The 20,884-nt window shown below is 37.6% G+C and overlaps 1 protein-coding gene across 1 annotated transcript in view; it reads left to right on the forward strand.

Moving 5' to 3' along the window:
• The window catches only part of IMPG2 (interphotoreceptor matrix proteoglycan 2), a 79,489-nt gene that overhangs the window by 34,457 nt on the left and 24,148 nt on the right, over positions 1-20,884 (forward strand). Inside the window, exons 8-11 of the mRNA XM_059388366.1 lie at positions 3,838-3,896; positions 5,956-5,976; positions 12,173-12,417; positions 16,755-16,840. Coding sequence (XP_059244349.1) covers positions 3,838-3,896; positions 5,956-5,976; positions 12,173-12,417; positions 16,755-16,840 — 411 coding nt within the window. The remainder of the gene's footprint in view (positions 1-3,837; positions 3,897-5,955; positions 5,977-12,172; positions 12,418-16,754; positions 16,841-20,884) is intronic.

Below are 20,884 nucleotides of genomic sequence, written 5' to 3' on the forward strand. Positions count from 1 at the left end.
TCTCTCTCTCTTTCTAATTAACAAGACATTTTCCTGGGGTTGTAAATTTCCCATAGTCACAAGACTGGTTAAAGGTAGGTTAAGGAATTAAGCTTTTCTATTTGCTTCAGAGGGCTGCGACTTAGCTATTTCTTCAGAACACTCTGTAAAAAGGTCACAGAAAGGCAGATGAGTTTATTTAATTGAAGCAAAATCTGACACACCTTTACCATCTGCTAACAAATAAATACTGTTTCCAAACTTCTGCTGCATAGCCAAAGAAGAATGTGTTCAATGGCATGGTTTTGACTTGACAGTATTTAGAGAAATTAGTATGTTTAAGGAACTACACACATTGTATTGTTTTTCTTGAAGGATCATTACATTTAATTTGTTTTAATTTCCAATTAAAATTCTTTTTCTAAACTGAAAAAATTGGGAGCAGTCAACACATAAGTAGTACACAGTACCGAGTTCAAAAGGACAAAAGAGTATCTGGTGAAATGTAAAGTTCCCTCCTATCTCTGTTCTCCGGTTGGAGGTGTTTTTAAAAAGGTCTTTCTTTAAAGAATCATGCCTTAGACTATCCTGCAACTTTAATTTCTGGAAGAATTCTACATGGGACTTGAAGTCAGGATTCTTTCAGTCAAAAATGATCCGTACTTGGCCCACTTCTTGTGCACCTTTGCTCTGGTGTAGTAGGGCATTGAGTGCCCATCTTCCCTTTCTGTCCAGTGACAGGGCACAGCATTCCTTCCTGTTTACTTCTTTTCCTTCCCTCTTGATGGGGTTCTCCTCGCCTGAGTTTTTCAATTCCATTACATTGGACTCACTTCCTTCCCTAGACACTATGTCTAGAGGAGAAAAAGAAATGTGCATCTCTCAGCCAAACAGCATCACTGCAGCCATCCGACGTAGGGCTTGTAAGCCAGAGGATTATTTTTCCTATCTGTGTGGCCAAGTTGCAAGGCTGTATGGTTTGTAGAAGAAATGTCAGCCAGGCCAGTGGCCACCTGGCATCAGATGTCTTAGATTAGCTGTCTGGTTCTCTGTGCTCTTAGAGTTAAGAAAACTTAGTGAGCCTGAGTGTTTAGATAAACAATTGCACTAAAAACTGTGTATTTAGAGGAAGTCTAAGAAACAGTCTCAAAAACATCTCCAGCAGAGACTTTATGAGGTAGATAGCTCTTGGCTTGAGGTGATTTGGGGATCATGAAAGGTCTGGGTCTATCACGTAATGGTTTCTTTGGCATGTCTCTACAGCCCTGTCCCCTTACTTACAATGAAATGAATACCAACAGCCACTTCCTGTGTAAAGCAGCTGAGTTAGAGATTTTGTCTCTGAAAGGTTCTGTGTTTCATGCAGATTGAAGGGGGTCCCTCTAACTCTCTCCCTGCAGATTGCAGTTATAGGGACTGCTCCTTTAATATTATTTCCTAGGCAATAATATGGGAAGATATTCAGGGAAAAAGAAAGCCTGATTGGAGAGGATTGTGGTTCAGGAGCTATTACTTTTTTCTTTATGAAAAGGGTAAGATAAGCTTGGGACAACACCATGTATGATGTCAGAAAGAGAAAAGTAAGCAAGAAAGGTTAGGAGCATTGATAGCTGATGATAGCCACAGTATTAACACAGTGTCCTTGAATAGTGCCTATGGTCTAACCTGTTGCTTTCAATCTGTAAGCTCACAGCAACCATGTGGGTAAGGATCTTCTCCACTATACAAATGAGGCCAGGAGGCCAAGTAAATTATTCATAGTCATTTCAACCTCTAAGAGTAGAAAGGAAAATCAAGTCTCCTCCTTCCTTTCCAAGTGTTCCTTCCTTTATACCATATAGAATCACCTTAATTTTAGTTCAGGTGAAAAGTTAAAGTGAGCTTCACAGTTTTCCCAGTCCTGGTCTCAATTCTATAACTGTTTTATCATGAGATGGAGGAAGAAGAGGCATGTAATTCATTGGGAAGAATATTGGCTTTGGTGTTAGAAAGATTTGGATTGAATACATTCTGATTTAGTTATTTACCAAATATATGACCCTGGGCAAGTTAGTTGACATCTATCTCAATTTTCCCATATATGAAATTGGGAAAATTTGTATCTCTTGACATTTCAAAGATGAGGAGTAATATTATAAAGCACCAGGCACATAGAAGTCATTTAATAAATAATATGTATTATTAATCTTGATGTTAATAAAGTGGAATGATTCTTCCAACTGGACAGCTGTACAGTAGCTAATTAGATGTGATGAATTAGAATACTTGTACGTGGTTAGACTCAAGAGATGATAAAACTCAAAATGAGATGGGTCTAGCAATAATAATAACAACAGACAGTTGTTTAACATTTTGCAATTAATGGAATTCTTTCAGATACATTCATTTTAATCTTATGAAAACCTATATGCTTGGTGGGCAGGGCAGTATTAGTTCTATAAAACAAGGCTTGTATGCAGTTATTTTGCCAGAAGAAACAGCTGAGAAAAACTCATTTTTGGATTCCTGTCCTGCAAGATTCCATCTCCACTTTCTTCCTACAAGAATTATGGCATTTCTCTCTTTCCTCTAAGAGAATAAAACAAGGCAAATCATCATAAGTAAAGAGTTACTTGGGTTTGGATTCTTTATCCTTAAGACATTGAGATCTTCAGTGAGCCATTTTTTTTTTTTTTAAATCCCACTTTCCCGATTATATTAAGACTTGGTTTTAAAAGCAGATTCCCAGAGATGGCTCGACAGTCCACTAACAACTTCTTTCCTTATTCTGATGTTGGCTCCGTAGTGACTTATCTGCTGAGACTGTCACCTTCTGAAGTGTGGGCTAAGTGTTCAATGTTGTTAAAATATGTTTTTATGCATCACCGGACTATTTTTAGATTTGTAGTCCAGTTAGCATTCTTTCCCTCTCTCCAGTCACTAAGCTCATCTTGATTTACATGGCTGGATTTTAAAGGCTCAGTGATAAAACTGGTTCCTGTAGATGTTTTATAAATTGATCTTTTAAAAAACAAAAGAGTTTATTTATTTATTTGACAGAGAAAGACACAGTAAGAGGGAATACAAACAGGGGGAGTAACAGAGGGAGAAGCAGGCTTCCTGCCAAGCAGGTAGCCTGATGTGGGGTTTGATTCCAGGACCCCAGGATTGTGACCCCAGCCGAAGGCAGACACTAATGACTAAGCCACCTCGGCGCCCCATAAATTGATCTTTTGGCCAGTTGAATTACCTGGTCAAAGCTTCATAACCTTCCTCATGACACCCGGTCAACAGGGCCTCTCTCCTGGGGGCTGAGCTTTTAGCTTGTGGACTAGTTTCTAATGTTGACTTGGCTTGCAGTTCCCCTTGTCTGGTAGGAACAGGAAACAGATGCCATCAGATACTTCACACTCACAGAAAACGAACACATGACTGTTTGTCAGTGTGTATGCTGTGGCCAGATTTCTAATCCAAACAATTACATTTAAAAATGTTGTTAAGGCTTTTTTTTGTTGTTGTTCTTGAGACTAATGTGTTTCTTTTTCTACATTTTATCCCATAAGGGAAAAAGCAGTGCTTTGCCAGTAAGAAGTTGCTTTTCATAATTTGGAAAAAAATTAATATTAAAATACATTAAAACTTTAAAAGACAAAAATGTAAAAGAAAAATATGACAGTGTTGTGTTAAAAACTATTTTCTAAAATGGTAAGCTATTATAATTTTCTTATGTAACTTTCTGCCTACGATGTATCTGTATATGTATATAAGCTTCTACTAGTTATAAACAGTGCATTTTATAGTCAACTCTTAAAAACGGTATTTCCTATGTGCTTTTCCACATTTCTACATAGCTATAAACTTTATTTTTATTTTTAACAGGTTGAAAATGCATTTACTGGGTTACCAGGCTATAAGGACATTCGTGTACTTGACTTTAGGTAAATAGATTCTAAAAATGTGCATATTTAGTAGCACTCTTTATTTCAATGTAATATCTTTTTGTGTTTATTATGTATGCTCTAAAAACAAATATTGTAATTCAATACTATTTCTGGTAAATGTGTTTTCTTAATGATAGTTTTTCAGGAGAGGAAACTGAATTAGAAAAAGGCAAAAGAATATATTCAAGGAGACCTACTAGATCTGTTGTTGGGCAGATAAGAACTTCAGAATTCATGTTCCCAGCTTGCCGTTGACAAGTTACGCTGCTTTTCCTTGGCAATGAGGGGAGCCTGAAGTCACATTAGAGATTATCTTGGCTTCCTACTAAATCTTGTCAGTGTTCTGCTGAGGTGACTTTGACATCTTACTGTAAGGCCATTCTGGAGGGGATGCATTTGTCTTCATTTCAAACATAACAGTTCTAAGTAAATCAGAGGCCTCTTTTTAAGACATCTCTTCTCTGCTTAAAACAGCATAATACTTGTCAGTGTTTTCTGAGTGAATGCTTTGTATCAGGGACTTTATATTCCTGAGCTAACTTAATCAGAATAAATATTATTATTAATACTCATTTTGCAGAGAGCAAACAGGTTTAAAAGGATGAAGTATTAGCCTGAAGTCAGAAAGTTTGTAAATTAGCGGTGGGAGAGGGATTTTGACACCTGGTTGCTGCCTTTACAGCTCTTACTCTTAAACCCCATGCCAGACTCAGTACTGGGAAGGTTTGGAGCATTTGGAGAATAGTTGTGACCCAGCTGTTGCATTCAGGGGAGCATGAGTAAGGGAACCGTGTAACTTCAAAGCATAATCTCCATTGGGCCTACATCTTACCTTTGGCATATTCTCTAATCACAACTTCGGGGTTTACCAGAAATACTAGCAAGCACTTACATAGTAGTTACAGTATGCCAGGATCATATCTATATAACTCATTTATTCCCAGCAACCATGCTATGAGATAGTTATTAGTATCTTCTTTTTTTGTTTGTTTGTTTGTTGTTGTTGTTCCAATAAGGACACCAGAGCACAGGGAATTTCAATAATTTACCCAAAGACACTCAGCTAGTTATCTGTGCAGGGCAGAGGGCAAGCATGGTAAATTGACCCACCACCTACTCTCATACCCTGACCTGTCCCCAGTTCAACCTTAGCACTTCTCATAGAATACCGCCTCCAGTTTGACTAAAGCTCATAGGAGAACCCAAGAATGTGAAGCCCTTGAAGACCTCTCTCATCTGGCAGCACATAAAAGGCAACATGGCCTTTGGAACCAACTTCTCTGGGTTGAAATCCTGCTTTTGGCACTTCTGGCTGGATGATTTTAGATAAATTACACATTTTAAAAGTTTCATTTATGTAAAAAAGAGAATTTACTATTAATTCTGATTTACCAAAAATACTTTTGAAATGCTGGGTAAATTATGTAGCTTCTTTGTTCCTTAGTTTCTTTCCTGTAAAATGGGGACTCTAATGGTCCTTAATAATCTTAATGACGATTCAATGAATGAATGAATGAATTTTTATAAAACACTTAGCACAGTTTTCTGGCACATGGGAAGATCTATTGTCTGCTACATAAAATAAATAAATATTAAAGGCCATACAATACCCTGTGTTCAGTCCTGACCTTTCCGGGTCCCTTAGTATCTTTCTGTATAACATCCAATTTTCTTTTATTTTAAATTACATGACACATTGTCTACCAAAAAAAAAAAATGTTTCCTAATTTTGCTAAATACCAGCAACTGGAGTTGTCTGCGGATCTACTGAAAAAAAAAATTATTTACAAAGAGAAAACCTTATATGAATGGTTTAAAGATAGTAAATATTGTCAGTTTAAAGATAGTAAGTTGTCGGTTTTAAAATAAAATCTTGTCTCCCCTTTTGTTTGCTACTTTCAGTGTACATCAGTTTGTCAACATCTAATACTATGCAAACATTTTGATTTAAAGAAACATTGTAGAGGAAATAGATTAAGAACTTGCACTTTGATGAATGATGTGACAATTATAACTGTCTTAAACTCTACTTAACATGTTCAATTTTTATTTTCAGGTCCCCCAAGGAAAATGGCAGGTAGAGTACTTTTTGGTACTTTTCATACAGTCCACTGATTGAAAAGATAGTTTAGAAAATTCGGTAGCCCTAGGTCCAAGGGAGCATGGCTCAATTCTTTTATAACTTTCAAAATTAGCATCCATCTCCTTACAGATCGGGGGTTGGCAAACGTTTTTACTTAAGGGTCAGTTAGTAAATATTTTAAGCTTTTTAGGCCATTTCTTCTCTGTTGCAACCACTTAACTCAGCCATCAGATGAATATAAATATAGATAATACATTGAAAATGAATGAGCATGTCTATATTCCAATAAAAATTTATGGAAACTGAAATCTGAATTTCATGTAATTTTCACATGTCCAAAATATTGTTCTTGTTTTTATTTTTTCAACTACTTAAAAATATAAAATCTGTGAACTCATAGACCCTGGGCTGGATTTAGGTCGAAGGCTGTAGTCATAGACTGTCATAGACTGTCGCCTGTTAAGTATTTGAGTTACACTTAATTTAAAACAGGAATAAAACCCACCAGTAATGTAAACACTCTCAAGGTACTATGTCTGTCATTCAATAATATAATCAAGTGTCACTTTAAGTGGTATATGAGAGGGAGAGAGCTGATCTCTGTTGTAGTTTATTTGCAAAAACAGCTGCTCTCTGGAATTTCTTAGAAAAGGCATAATATAAAAACATAGTCAATACCCTTTCTGGAGGTTGCTTGTCAGTTTTTGTTTTTGGATTCAAATTTATTTAAAATTCATTTTCTCTTACAAGATTGATATGTTTAAATAGAATTCATGAAGCAAATTTATGTGTAAACTATGGATGTGTTTAGACATACAGTAATACTACCTCATCGTAATATTTTTTATTTGAAAAAAGCTTTCTGACTTCCTCATTTTTATTTATGTTATTTAAGTAAGTGTTTACTAAGTGCCTACTAATTGGACAAACCCTATACCTACAAAAATTAATAACTCGGTTTATTTCCTCTAGGAACACAGAATCCAATGAAAAGTGCTTTCAGAGATCTGTCAAATTACTGGTTCTTTCTTATTTTTTCATTTTATTTTCTTAATATCCCCTTGAGTAGTGAAAATGAGGATTAATATTCATTCTCCTTCTGGAAGTGAGGATATTTTGCCCAAGACCGACAAACTGATTTGCCATAAGTTATATAACTAGGAGGTTTCAGATATTTTGACCAAGGTACTCAGAATTTTGGTTTCTGTATTTTAAGTGTATGTAAACTGTTTTGTGTGTATATGTTATAGGTATATGTGTTGATGATCAGTACTCAACCGAAAGGCCTGATTGTTTAGTTGTTGCCTTCCTGGCATGATTAGAATATTAAAACAACCCAAACTCTCATGTTTAACCCTGAGACTTTTGGTCAGGGTTATGAGAGTTTTTGGTCATGTTATGACCAAAAGAATGATATCCAGTGACTGAGTGCTAAGTCCTCTATAGGGACACAGATACCAATATGAAGATATTAGATTTTATGAGAGAATTATTAACCTAGGTTAACAAAATTGTTCAGTATTGTCAGTTATTACCCTGTTGATGGAATTGATTCCTAACATTTTGGTATACTTGTATTCTGGACTGTGGATGAATAAATGTGTGGCACAGAAATAGTCTATTTATATAATACATAACCACTCTCTTTCTCCCTCTCTGTAAGCATTTATATCCATATGGAATTTTCTATTTGCTTTGTACCTCTCCAGGTGGACACATTATTTTAAGTTAGTAGATTACCCATTTGAAGTGAGTCAGTAATACATCTGCCTGGTATACTTCAAAACTTCAGCTCCAGGCTTTGTAAGAAGAAATTTTATAGGATATCTGAGTTTCTCTGAAATATCTTTATTTTGGTAAAACGAAGAATGATACTATTATTTCTTACATTGAAAATCTGCATATGTCACACAGCCAATCAGGGCATTTGAGTTAAGAGAATGAGAAAGGATAAATTTCACCTCTACGTGATTGATGTTTCTGGAAATAGCTGTCAGAAAGAGAAATTTTCTTTTATATAGCAGCTGGGTTAGTCTAGTTTAGAAGATGAAAGATGGTAATACAGTGGCGGCTGGTTAACTTGGAGGTGCTGAGTGTGGAGAGCAGACAGCTTTCTTTAATCAGATTATGTTTTGTCTTCCAATGTGCATTCTGCTTCTTATGTACTTCCTTGGGCTCTTGACTTTCTTTTATTCTGTCCCTCATCCTGAGATGTCTCTCTGCTACATTTACCATGCCAGAACTCAGTCTGTTTTGGGTCATAGGGACATTCTTGGCTCCGAAGATAGATGGTTTCCTGATACCTTCAGCATTTCTTTGAGTTCTCTTCCCAGGACAAAAACATGGTGGTGAATTGCAGTATATCTCTGAGGCATTTTATCTTCTTTAATGAATTTATCCTCGCTAAACAAGGTAGACTACAATAGAGGTGTTATTTTTATATGTCTAAGGGAAATGTTGGGAGGTGGATTATGTTTTGTCAATAAAGGATAAGGCCAGTAATCTAACCCATACTACTTAATTTGCTCAGATTTCTTGATCCAGGAACATTTCTCTTAATCTTCTCCCTGTGATATTTAAAAGTCATGAAAGGAACATGGTAGAGTCTCAGTGAAGCTCTGATTCTCCTTGTCTAATTTTCTGCATAGCATGGGAATGAACTCAAGTGCTAAGTGGCACAGACATTTTTCTCCATTTTTTCCTTTATTAGTGCTTTCTGTCTTAGCATGAAATAGGTTGTGCAAAGACCCCAAGAAGCTCACCTTTCTGGAGATATAGTCATGGTCTATCCAGAGTTTAGAAAGAACATGCACTTCTTCAGGATTGGGTTCTGGTTATGAAGTAATATCTCTAAAATGATTATGCATTGGGCACCTGGATGGGTCAGTTGGTTAAGCTACTGCCTTCAGTTCAAGTTATGATCTCAAGGTCCTGGGATCCAGCCCCTCATCAGGCTCCCTGCTTAGCAAGCACTGTTTCTCCCTCTCTCTCTGCCCCTCCTTCTGCTTGTTCTCTCTACCTCTCTCAAATAAATAAATAAAATCTTTTAAAAAATGATTACTCAGATGTCACAAATGTATGAGGATAATGCATGCTTTTTAGGGTGAAAACTTTAGAGACTTTGGTATTTAGAGACAAAATTTTTCAGATTAAGTAGGGAGTATCATACTGTCATTTAAGTGGCACAAATTTAGTTCCCTTATCTGCCTGCATTAGCGAATAAAATTGACCATTTTTTTTTTTTAATTTTCACAAATATTAATTGAACTACTATGAGCCAAGCATTGTGCTGGAGGCTTGGGACACATACTGTGTGGCAAGTTCTGACCAGTAGGTGTCTCTCTTACTGTTTTATTCTTTCTCAGGGCCATCATTTTGGTTATTTTAGCATATTTTTCTGAATTTATGTCTTTACAAAAGAGGATCAGGAATTACCCATGAAGCAATATATTCTGACATGAAAAATTAAGAGACTGAAAGAAGTTCTAGACAACAAGCTGATGTCTTACCACTTTGTAGAGCATTAGGATGTCAAAATACTCAGTTACTATATTTAAAGCCCCCTAAACCACCCCATTAGAAGTGGTAGCTTATCAGATCTGGGAGGAAAACCTTGTGGAAGTTACTCAGATTAGGCCAAAAACATCAAAGAGGCCTGGCTACTTGTATGGCTGGGGAGGGATGTCACTTTCATGGTGTCCTCTATAGTTCAGGGTATGAATCTGCAGGAAGCAGGCTCAGGACAGGTCCTGTACTCTCAGGAAGGACAGGTCTCTTAAGACCAATTCATGCTTACTAAATCATAAGGTATGATGCATTGTCTGGGATGCCAACTGATTTATTTAAGGCAAGAGATCTGCCAACTGACCAATTATTGCATTGTCTGGCTTATGCATTCTTTCCCTACAGAAACTTCTGTAGGGACTTTGCAAAAGTTTCCTTTGCAAGCTTGAAATAAGAGGAAAGAAGTTGGGTGATTTTTTTTTTTTTTTTAAAGATTTTATTTACCCATATTTGAGAGAGAAGCAGGCTCCTTACTGAGCAGAGGCTCCATTTCAGGACCCTGGGATTAGGACCTGAGCCAAAGGCAGACCTTTAGCTGCTTAACTAAATCACCCAGATGCCTGGAAGTTGGGTGATTTTAATGGCTAGTATCATCAAGACGTGCTAGCCTGTTGTGGCTAGAGATCTCTTTTTATAAGGAAGCCACAATACATTGGCCTGAAGATTTCTACTAAATAGTGAAATAAATTAATTGACTAATCCCTTTTTCTAGACTCAATGAGCTCATTCTTATGTTGATACTTTTTGTTCAGATTTGTGAATACCTTAATTAGACTGTAGTTTTCTTTTTATATTCAGACGAGTTTAGATTTCTATTTATTTAGTAGGTACTGGGGGCCCCTCAGTGCCAGGTACCATGCTGTACACTGGAGATGGAAACTCAAGGAGAGACTGAAAGGCAGTCACTTTAAACAAAATCTTTTTACAAAATCACAGAAGCCGTATATTCTTTGATTATATATAATGATGTATAAGGAAGTTCAAAGGGAGAAGTACTTAAATTATTTGTATGCTTTGATTCGGGAGTCATTTTACTCCTACAGAATCTCTGAAGGAAGCAAATCGTTTCCATTGCCTGTCTTTCTTGAGTGTTTATCTTTGGGAAAGTAGTGTTCTTCTGTCTTCCAGAAGTATCTTGGTGTGACTTGCTGGGTCCACTTCTGATGGCTGTGTCTCATCACAGACTGGTGGGAAGCCAGGGTGATGACTAGAGCAAATGATGAATATTTTGAGCATAATGAATTTTTTAAGCATAATGAATCTTTTGAGCATAATGGATTTTTTGGGTAATAGTTTAAATAAACCTGCTGAGAGTGTAGCATAGTAGTTCAGAAATCAGGTGCTGGAGTCAGGGTGATCTGTGTTTGAATCTTGACTCTACCACTTACAAGTTTTAAAATTTTAGGCAAGTCTTGTAACTTCTTTAAAGCTCAGTTTCTTTAATAATAATCTGAAGATAATAAAACCTTCACAGGGTTATTACGAAGATTAAATGAGATAAAGCATATGAAATACCTGTCACATGGTAAGCACTATTAAAATGTTAGCTTTTAGTTGTTAGAGAAATCTGAGAGTCTAGAAGGAGTATTTTTATTGGCTTAAAAATTTCAGTCTAGTGTCATTTCTCCAAAATGATTATTTAAGAAAATATCAAATGGCATGTCAACTACAATTTATGTATTTTTACTCTACCCTTTATTCTAAGAAATCTCTTTGTTTGCTTATGGAAAGGTAAATAGTAAAAAAGCCCAGTCTCAGACAGTTATTTGTTAGCTCACTAAGGTTTTATTCAGCTCATTAGTGAAGGAGCCAGTGGAAAAATGAAAGCTAGTTAATAGAGCATTTGAAAAACAGAAATTTATTTGGTCAATTTGGGAAAGGTTTAGGGTAGTAAAATCATAAACTTTGGAGTCATCATTGCTACCAGGCCAGAAAAACCCCAGATAACTTCTTAATAGTTTTATTACAGTTTAGTTTCAAACTTTACAGGACTGTAAATTGTCTGGACTATCAAACAAAATTCCATCTCCTGAGAGACTTAGATAACTGTCATATTAGAAAACATTCTAGCATGATATTAAAAAAAATCACAAGTCATTAATTTGCTTTATTTCCAAGTATTTCATATTTTCCTTCCCAATAACTATGTTTTAGTAATTTAGTAATTAAGCTTCTTCATTGCTTCAGGACCCACCTCTAATCGTGGAGTACATAATCTATACAACAACAATAAGAAAGAGAGATGAGAGGATTACCCCTTGTTGGATGTAGTTAGAAGATTTTGTTTTGTTTTTTTAAATCTGGGAAGAGAAATGCTAATAGGGAAAGAAGGAGGCTGGCTATTAGTGGAGAGGAACTGTTGGCTCTGAAGGAGGAAAGAAGCAGGGAGAAGAACAGGTTTACATCATATAATAAAGGGTTGAGAGCTATGAACCTCTGTTCTCTCGGAAGCAGGAAGGGATGGCAAAAGGTTGTCCAGGGTCTGCAGAGAATGGTTGTGGAATCCATGCTTTTTGAACCTCCCCCAGCCCCCCATCAGGTGTAGTGTTTGTACTCCATGGTTTCAAAGCTCCTTTCTTTGTGCTTCCTTAGCAGGGCCTAATCTGTCCTCTCTTTCCATCCATAGTGGCATAGATGTTCATTATGCAGTTACCTTCAATGGTGAGGCTATCAGCAATACCACCTGGGACCTGATTAGCCTTCATTCCAACAAGGTGGAAAACCATGGTCTTGTGGAACTGGATGATAAACCCACTGCTGTTTATGCAATTAGTAACTTCAGAGATTATATTGCTGAGACACTGCATCAGAATTTTTTGATGGGGAACTCCTCTTTGAATCCAGATCCTGACTCCCTTCAGCTTATCAACGGTGAGTTGATAACCATCAAAAAGTCCTTGTACAGCTTTAGTTTCCTTTCCAGTATACTCTGGTGAAAACCCATTTCCTTAAATATCTGTGGTTCTGAGCATTCTCTAGATTGCATGAGAAAGGAGCCATCCTGGTATGAATGGAGCTTTAGCCATGCAGCTATTTGGGATAGATCAATCAGGAGCTCTTAGGAGTATTGGTAGACAAAAGGCCATAAACAGTGGGGGAAATAGGGAACAACATGGTATTTTATTAGAAATAGTTTAGGGAAATGGGAGCAGCTTATAAGAAAAAGAGAAGTAGAATCTGCAAGCATGAATTGGAACAGGTTATAGTGCTGCTGGGGCAACCAACACAGTAATTCTCCACAGGCAAATTGACTGGTGTTAAGACTTAAAAACCAGAGAGCAGGAGACAAAAGAGCAGCTCAGAGAAGCTCAGGGAAGATCTTGGTCAAAGAAGAACTGATACTGGTTGATAGGCAGAATCCCGGAGAATTCAGTCCTAAGTTTGAATTTGGATAACTGGAAAGATCCAGTTATGATCTGAAATCAAGGGTTCATCAAGGAGGGTTTGAGTACTTGGGATTTAGAGACTAAAAAGGGATCTAGTTAATCTCAGACTAAAGCTTACTAAGAATCTGGTTCCTGGGGTTCCTGGGTGGCTCAGTGGGTTAAGCCTCTGCCTTTGGCTCAGGTCATGATCTCAGGGTGCTGGGTTCAAGCCCTGTCTCAGGCTCTCTGCTCAGCAGGGAGCCAGTTTCCCCCCTCTCTCTGCCTGCCTCTCTGTCTGCATGTGGTCTCTCTTTCTCTCTCTCTGTGTCAAATAAATAAATAAAATCTTTAAAAAAAAGAAAAAAGAGTCCGGTTACTGGTGTTGTAACAGTTTAACTCAACAAGGACATGATGTCCTATTAAATTACCTACTCCTTCATGTTTATTTCTTTATGACATCTTCTTTCATGGGTCGTTTAGCTTTTAAGATCTTCATGGAGTATATTTTACTGAAATGATTGCATGGGAAATGTACCAGCTACCAAACAGGAAAACCCATGAATGAGAGACAATACTAACAATGATGCATTTTTATAGTCTCTTTGATTCCCACATTTTCTTAAGAGAAAAGAATCTGTATCTTTTCAGGCAGTTATCACCTAGGCCTGTGTGTGTGTGTATAAATAAACAAACACAAATACAGACGAGAGAGAAAGAGAGAGAAAAGCTTTAATGAAATTTTACTATGTATAATTCCTTACTTCCTAAAGAAGATTTTTTTTGAGGGCTTCACTAAAACTTTAAATTGCTTTTCAATTATTTTGGCTGCGAGACTGATGTTTCCTTAAAACGATAATGTGCTGAAACAGAGCCCCAAAGTGGCCTGGATGTCATATGGGCTATATAGGACTTTGAAATGGAGAAACTATTTATTTATTTATTTATTTATTCATCTAGCTATTTATTTATTTATTTTAAAGAGAGCATAAATTGGGGGAGAGGAAGAGGGAGACGAGAGAGAATCTGAAGCAGACTCCCCACTGAGTATGGGGCTTTATCTTACCACCTTGAGATCACGACCTGAACAGAAACCAAGAGCCAGAAAGCTTAACCAATGGCTCCTAAAGTGGAGAAACTCTTTCTTCGTAGATGATAGTGATAGTGGGCTATCAGTTCTAAAACATGAAAGAACCTTTGTATTTTGGAGCAGTGCAGATATCCTGGGCTTACTTTCTCATATACTTCTTTCTTGTTGTGGAATCTTGTTGGAATACCTCAGCCAGATAAAATAGTGAAAGAAGGCTTGTTATAATCTGAAATTGCTGAAGTTCTTTTGGCAAAGCTGGTATAGACTAGCTGGGAGCTACCTAAGGGGACAGCAAGTAGGCAGAAGGTTCTAGAAATCTGGATATTGGGATCTGAGAAAAAAATGAAGCTGGGAGGTCATGACCTGAAGGAGATGGGAAACTAAACTGAGCAGAAGTTACTAACACTAAGGTTATTAACGAGGGTAGTGGTGGATGGCATGGAGATTAAGGTATGCAACAGGAAAAGTGAGATTGTTTAGGAAACTAAATCCACAAACAGCTTAGGAAGGTCTTCTTTTTATGGTTGTAGAGCTAACTTCTGCAAGGTGTCCTAAAAAGGAGTTTAGCAATTGAGAATTTCTAAGCAAATTTAACAAAACTTTAGGATATACAGGAGAAACTAATTCAGGTGTATTGATCTTTCATTAGATGTATGTTTCAGTTGCACAAAATTTTGTGTCTAAATCTATTTCTAAGGGACGCCTGGGTGGCTCAGTTGGTTAAATCTATTTCTATTGTCATGCCAACTCAGAATTCTGAATGGCTGTTGCTTTCTAGGTAACCTGGTCATCATTTCTTAAAGATAGATAATCCTTGATCCATGGTACTTATTTTCTATAGAGGACAAGATAGCTGAATACACAACTGAAAAAGAGTTTTGGAAAATACTTAAGTCAAATAGGGGTTTTTGCTTCTCATTGATCCCTTTTAACAGCTGAATAAAGAGAGATTCTGCTTCTGTTTTTAGTGCATACACCAGATCAAATCGTGGCAATCCTTATTTTTCTTTCTTTAGCTTTTATAGATTCCCTTTCCCCTTCAGGCAAATCAGTTTCTTCTTTGTATCCCATACATTGTATATATGCCACTCACATCATTTTATAATTTGTATGTATCTCTCTGACATAGGGAATACTTGCATAGGAGAAGCTTGACTTTATTAATGTTTATAGTCTCAACTTTATCAAAGTCTGTAGTAACTAGCAAGGATTCAGTAAGCCTTTGTTGAATTATGTTATATATTCTGCTATCTTACCTTTATTGCTCTTTAATATTGGTATAGAGGTAAACTCTCTGGTGTCCTAACCCATTTTTCAAAGATACTTTCTGTCAAAGAGGAAATCTTTTTTTTTTTTTTAAAGATTTTATTTATTTCTTTGACAGAGATAGAGAACACAAGTAAGCAGAGCAGAGGGAGAGAAAGATGCAGGCTCTCTGTGGAGCAGGGAGCCTGATGCAGGGCTCAACCCCAGGACCCTGGGATCATGACCTGAGCCAAAGGTAGCCACTTAACCAACTGAACCACCCAGGCGCCCGAGGAAATAATTTTTTATAATTCTTAATATCAAGCAAATAAGTTGGAAGTTCAGTTTAACATCCTTATTAAAATGACAAAAAAAAAAACCAACTTAAAAATATCTGCTTTACAGGAATCTTGAAAAGAGTAAATAATGCTTGAAGGAAGAAAAAGAAATAATATAGGAACGTCTTAAATGTAATAATGAGAATATTTTATGTTGGAGTCTTATAAATCAGATAGATTTTGTTAATACTAATGCCGGCAGGCCAGGTTCAAGGACCCAGAGAGGGCCCCACAGTAACAGCCAAGAGCGTCCTTGGTGACATGCAGGATAAACATCAAGCACAAGCTGCAGGAAGGGAGAGAGCAGAGTTTATTGAAGATATATATAGAGAGAGCAGATACAAACACAGTATCTGGGAAACTTGGAAAGGGAGACAGTTATGTCTTTACTTGGGGTCTGGGGTTTTTAGTGAGGACTGTAGTCTGGTGTACATGTCCTCTCAGGCATCTGGGAACCAGCTAGAACAAGGACAGTGTTCCAGATGTCCTTCATAAGCCTCCTATTCCCGGGAGCCAGGAAGTCTTGGCATTGAGATGTTTGGTGCCTGTGGTCTGGAATACACATACGATGGCCTTGTCACGTCATTCTCCCATGGCCCTTCCTTTGATGTTATCTGTTGTGCTGGAAGACTCTAAAAAAATCGTTAACTTCTTGTCCCTTACAAGGAGGACATATACTGTTCCATGAGGCATGTGTAAAGTGAGAGTACAGGTCCTAGTAAGAACAAAAGCAGGAAAAAGAGGAAAAAGCAGATTTTTATGGAGTCTTTCAGTTTCCCTATCTCAGTATAAGTAAAATATCTGAATAAAATAACAACACTTTATGGGGCACCTGGGTGGTTGAGTGGGTTAAGCCTCTGCTTTCGGCTCAGGTCATGATCTCAGGGTCCTGGGATTGAGCCCCACATCTGGCTCTTTGCTCAAGAGGGAGCCTGCTTCCCCCTCTCTTTCTGCCTGCATCTCTGCCTATTTATGATCTCTCTCTCTCTCTCTGTGTGAAATAAATAAATAAAATCTTTAAAGAAAAATTAAGAAAAAACCCACCATTTTCTAAGCAAGTCTCCCTTATCTGTTGTGCCAAGATCTAAACTATTAAAAAGGAACAGCCTGGTTTTTAGTTGTCCCTGAAGCTCATATACAATATTGCCTCAATTAAAAATGTTCTTTCTTCAGTGAGAGGAGTTTTACTTCCTGAAACTGAAGACCTAGTTTGGAACACCCAAAGCTCAAGTCTTCCGTCAACCCCACCATCCATTCTGGTAAGTATGTTTCTATGTTTTATGCCTAGAATCAGGCCTTCAAACTTCTCTTCTTTATACACTCACCTGCTTACTTTGGCATCGTGAATTTCCTGAGCTGTTCCTATTTCAAATATTTTCTTACATCATCCTTGGAACATTATTCACAGTTGTCAGCTCCAGAGTCCGAAGTATTGGTTCAGAAAATTTAAGCCTTCTGCTGTAATTAAATGAAGTCTGCACTGGTTAATTGCCAAGCTCTACATGTGGTATAAACCTTACTTATGGTTTATGATTATTTGGTAATAATTAAATTATAAGTACCTACTGAGTTGTTCTCTAAAAGTTACTCAGAAGTAGTTTTTATAGCCAAGACTATAAATCGATGTACATAGGTACATAGAGTATAGATTTGTGTTCTGAAGATTGTATTGAAGAAAAATGTCAGACTCCAAAGCATATAGAATAGCGTGTGTATGGGAGAAAGAAAGAATAAAAATAGCAGCCAGCCGACAAATGACAGGGATTCAAAATCAGGACTCCTTTTAATCTGTACTGAAAACATTCCCATTTGCACAGAAACATCATGGAATGAATGTTCCTTTTTGTTTTTACCACCCAGCTCTCTTGGGTGATCCTTTATCCCCTTCAAACCCCTCCACTTGTCACTTCACCCATAGAGAGGCATCTAGTACCCCGAGACACGACCTGGGTACAAAGCATTTGTGAATCTTTTGTTACCACATAGAGTAGGGGGACTCCCTTCTACATTCCCTACTCCTATTCCCCTGAGACTTTTCTGTCTCATAGACGCTTTTTGAAATACCTGTTTCTTGACTTTAATCTTGCAATGAACATTTGCAAAGTCGACCCCAAATTCACTTAGCCATTAATACAAGCAGCCATTTCTTATACTTCATTATAGAGCAGCTCAGTATTGAAATGTGGTGTCATTAGAAATACTCCTTTCACAGAGTTCCATATTGGAGAAAGAAGGTAGTGGGGATTGACACTAGAAATTACATTATTTGGTGTTTATTTATTCAATCACTTATTCATTCCTTCAAAAGTATTTATCATGTGCTTTTCACATGCCAAATGCTGGGGAAACTAAGATGAATAAAGGTGTGGGTTTGCCCTCATGAAGTTTCCAGTCTGGTAGACAGACTTTTCCACAGGTAAGGTGATGCAGTGGTAGGAGTCCATCCTGAATGCAGTGGCAGAGGATGGTGATTCGCTGTAAACATGGCACCACTAGTCTTCAGTCCTCACCCTATTCGTCTCAGGCTTCTCTAACCACAGAATGATGTTGTAAAGATAGGAATTTCTATATGAGCCAGAGGTTGCAAGCTGGAAACCAGCCAGCTGGATCCAGCTGTAAGCATGTACTTTGGAGCCAATTTTTTTTTTTTTTTAAGATTTAATTTATTTATTTGACAGACAGCAAGAGAAGGAGCACAAGCAGAAGGAGTGGGAGAGGAAGAAGCAGACTTCCTGCTGCACAGGGAGCCTGATGCAGGGCTCAATCCCAGGAAGCTGGGCTCTTGACCTAAACCAAAGGCAGACACTGAATGATTGAGCCATCCAAGCACCCCCCTGGGGCCAAATTTTTTAAAAAGCTAACATATAACAATTAAGATATTTTTGCAAGAAAATGTAGATTTCCAACTTCTTTTGAAAACCAGGAAGATCTGGTATTCTTAGGCTGATGTCTTCCCTGTTGCAGTAGTTAAAGTAGTTAAGGTTTGGCTGAAAGGGCCTTGTCCTTTAATGAAGATAAGCACTGACTAAACGGGCTCACGTGGTGTCTGCAATTTGGCTCCATTTGCATAAAAGCCAACCCCTCAGCTTTTTGAATAGTGCTAACTGTGGGGGCGTTCAGTGACAGTTTGAGGAGACAGTGGGATTGTTAATGGACGATAATTAGACATGAAGAAAAAGAATGATTAATTAGAAGTGTGTGGCTATTGATTTTCCTTCTTTTTGGGTGGCAAACTGTTAAGATTTTGTTCTTTTATAGAAAGGAGGTTAAATTTTTTTTACAGATTTGATTTTTAGAAATTGAGGTAAAAATGTTGGGATATTGAATTTGACACCTTTTGGCATCCTAACTTGGAAAATCGCATGTTGCACAGTATGCTTTCTATAGCACTAGCAGGCTTTTCAATTGGCATTCACAGAAGTGAAATTGGGCCAGTGTAAGTTAATGTGCTACACCAAACTAAAAGAATTCTTGAGTTGAATTTGTTACTATGGGAACATCTATTCCCATAAAAATAAATGAAGTGCTATTACTGGCATATAGATGTTATACCTTTCGCAATGTATGACAAAGCTTCATTGCCATGCCATTTTTTAGAGGGCACTTATTTGGAGTAGAAGGTCATCCTTATTTAAAAAGTCAGGTTGTGGTAGTTCAGTCAGTTAAGCGTCTGACTCTTAGTTTCATCTCGGTTCACAATCTCAGGGTCCTAAATTGGAGCCCCACCTCAGGCTCCCACTCAGGGTGGAGGAGTCTATTTGAGATTGTCTCTCCCTCTGCCTTTGTGCCCTGTCCTCCTACTCGTGCTGTCTTTCTCTGATTAAAAAAAAAAAAAAAAAAAAAATCAAGTTGCCTACTTTCACTTTTTATGTGGCCTATTTATGACTTGACTTTTATTATAGATATTCTGTATTACTTTTAATTTTCATGGAATGAAAAGGCATTTCATTTGTAGATATACTGAAATTGTGTATATTGTTGGAGAATTTCTTTTTCATTAAGGATGGGGCTGTTTTCCTAACGTGTGTCAAGTCATAAGATCTGTCTGATAAAACTCAATTTTTTCAACACAGGTTAAAGTGCTTAAACATTTCACTTGGCATTTTGAAAAAATTCACATGTAGAATTTGAAAGGGTATAAATATGTCTGACTCAGCTGGATGAATGTATGGTTTTAACACATCTCTAGATGTGGTTTTAGAGTGAATTCCCGGGTATGGTATGATTGTCATCATCCTAATTAATTTTTTGTGGAACAAACTTGGCATTGAGCAAATGGCCTTCCTGCTTCTCCTTGAATGCATTTGTGGTTTTAGACACTAGAAAAAGAAACGGGAAGGAAAAATGTTTTCAGTCTATACAACCTCCATATTCAACATAGTAGATATTTACATATTAGAAAATGGGCTTTCCTCTCTCTCTTTGCTCTGTTTACCTGGGTCTTACAGACCTGTGGACATAGGCTAACCTGAGTAAGAATGGACTGCCAAGGCTGTTCTAGTTTCTCCTCTGGGAATCCTTTCGCCTTCTGGTGATGTATACTTATACATATCTTTCAATGAACAGTCTGGTATAGTGGGCAAAGCACTGGGACTGAGAACTCTAGAAACTCAGGAGTGTAGTTCTGATTTTTTTTCTCAATTTTCTGTGACTGTGGGCATTTCACTTCCATGAGACTCAGTTTCTTATCTTCATTAGGCAAGGTTAAACTACATGATTCATGATTCCTATTCTAGGGGTGCCTGGGTGGCTCAGTGGGTTAAAGACTCTGCCTTCGGCTCAGGTCATGATCTCAGGGCCCTGGGATTGAGCCCCGCATCGGGCTCTCCACTCAGCAGGGAGCCTGCTTCCCCCTGTCTCTGTGCCTGCCTCTCTGCCTACTTATGATCTCTCTCTGTCAAATAAATAAATAAAATCTTAAAAAAAAAAAAGATTCCTATTCTAAAATGTGACATGTCTGTTTTATTCACATATTTGCACACACTCACCCCCCTAACATGGTTCTGAGAGTCAGTTTTCAATATGTGAGGTGGGAGTGTTTCCACACAGCACCATGTAATTCTCCAGACACCAGCTGGGTGTTCAAGGATTCAGTTCAATTCTGACAATATCTCCTCAGAGATAGCATCAGATTCCACAGGTTAAAGGTTCAGTTCTGTAAGACTGTACCTCCCTGTCCACTTCCACTTCAGACACCAGTTGTTGCAAGCCTACATTGCTACCTGTGCTTTTGACCAACCAGCTATAAATCATAGGTTCCCATGACCTCTTTCTCAAGTTTGGTTAATTTGCTAGGATGGCTC

This window comes from Mustela nigripes, chromosome 2 (genome assembly GCF_022355385.1).
Source record: "Mustela nigripes isolate SB6536 chromosome 2, MUSNIG.SB6536, whole genome shotgun sequence".
Classification (NCBI taxonomy): Eukaryota; Metazoa; Chordata; class Mammalia; order Carnivora; family Mustelidae; genus Mustela; species Mustela nigripes.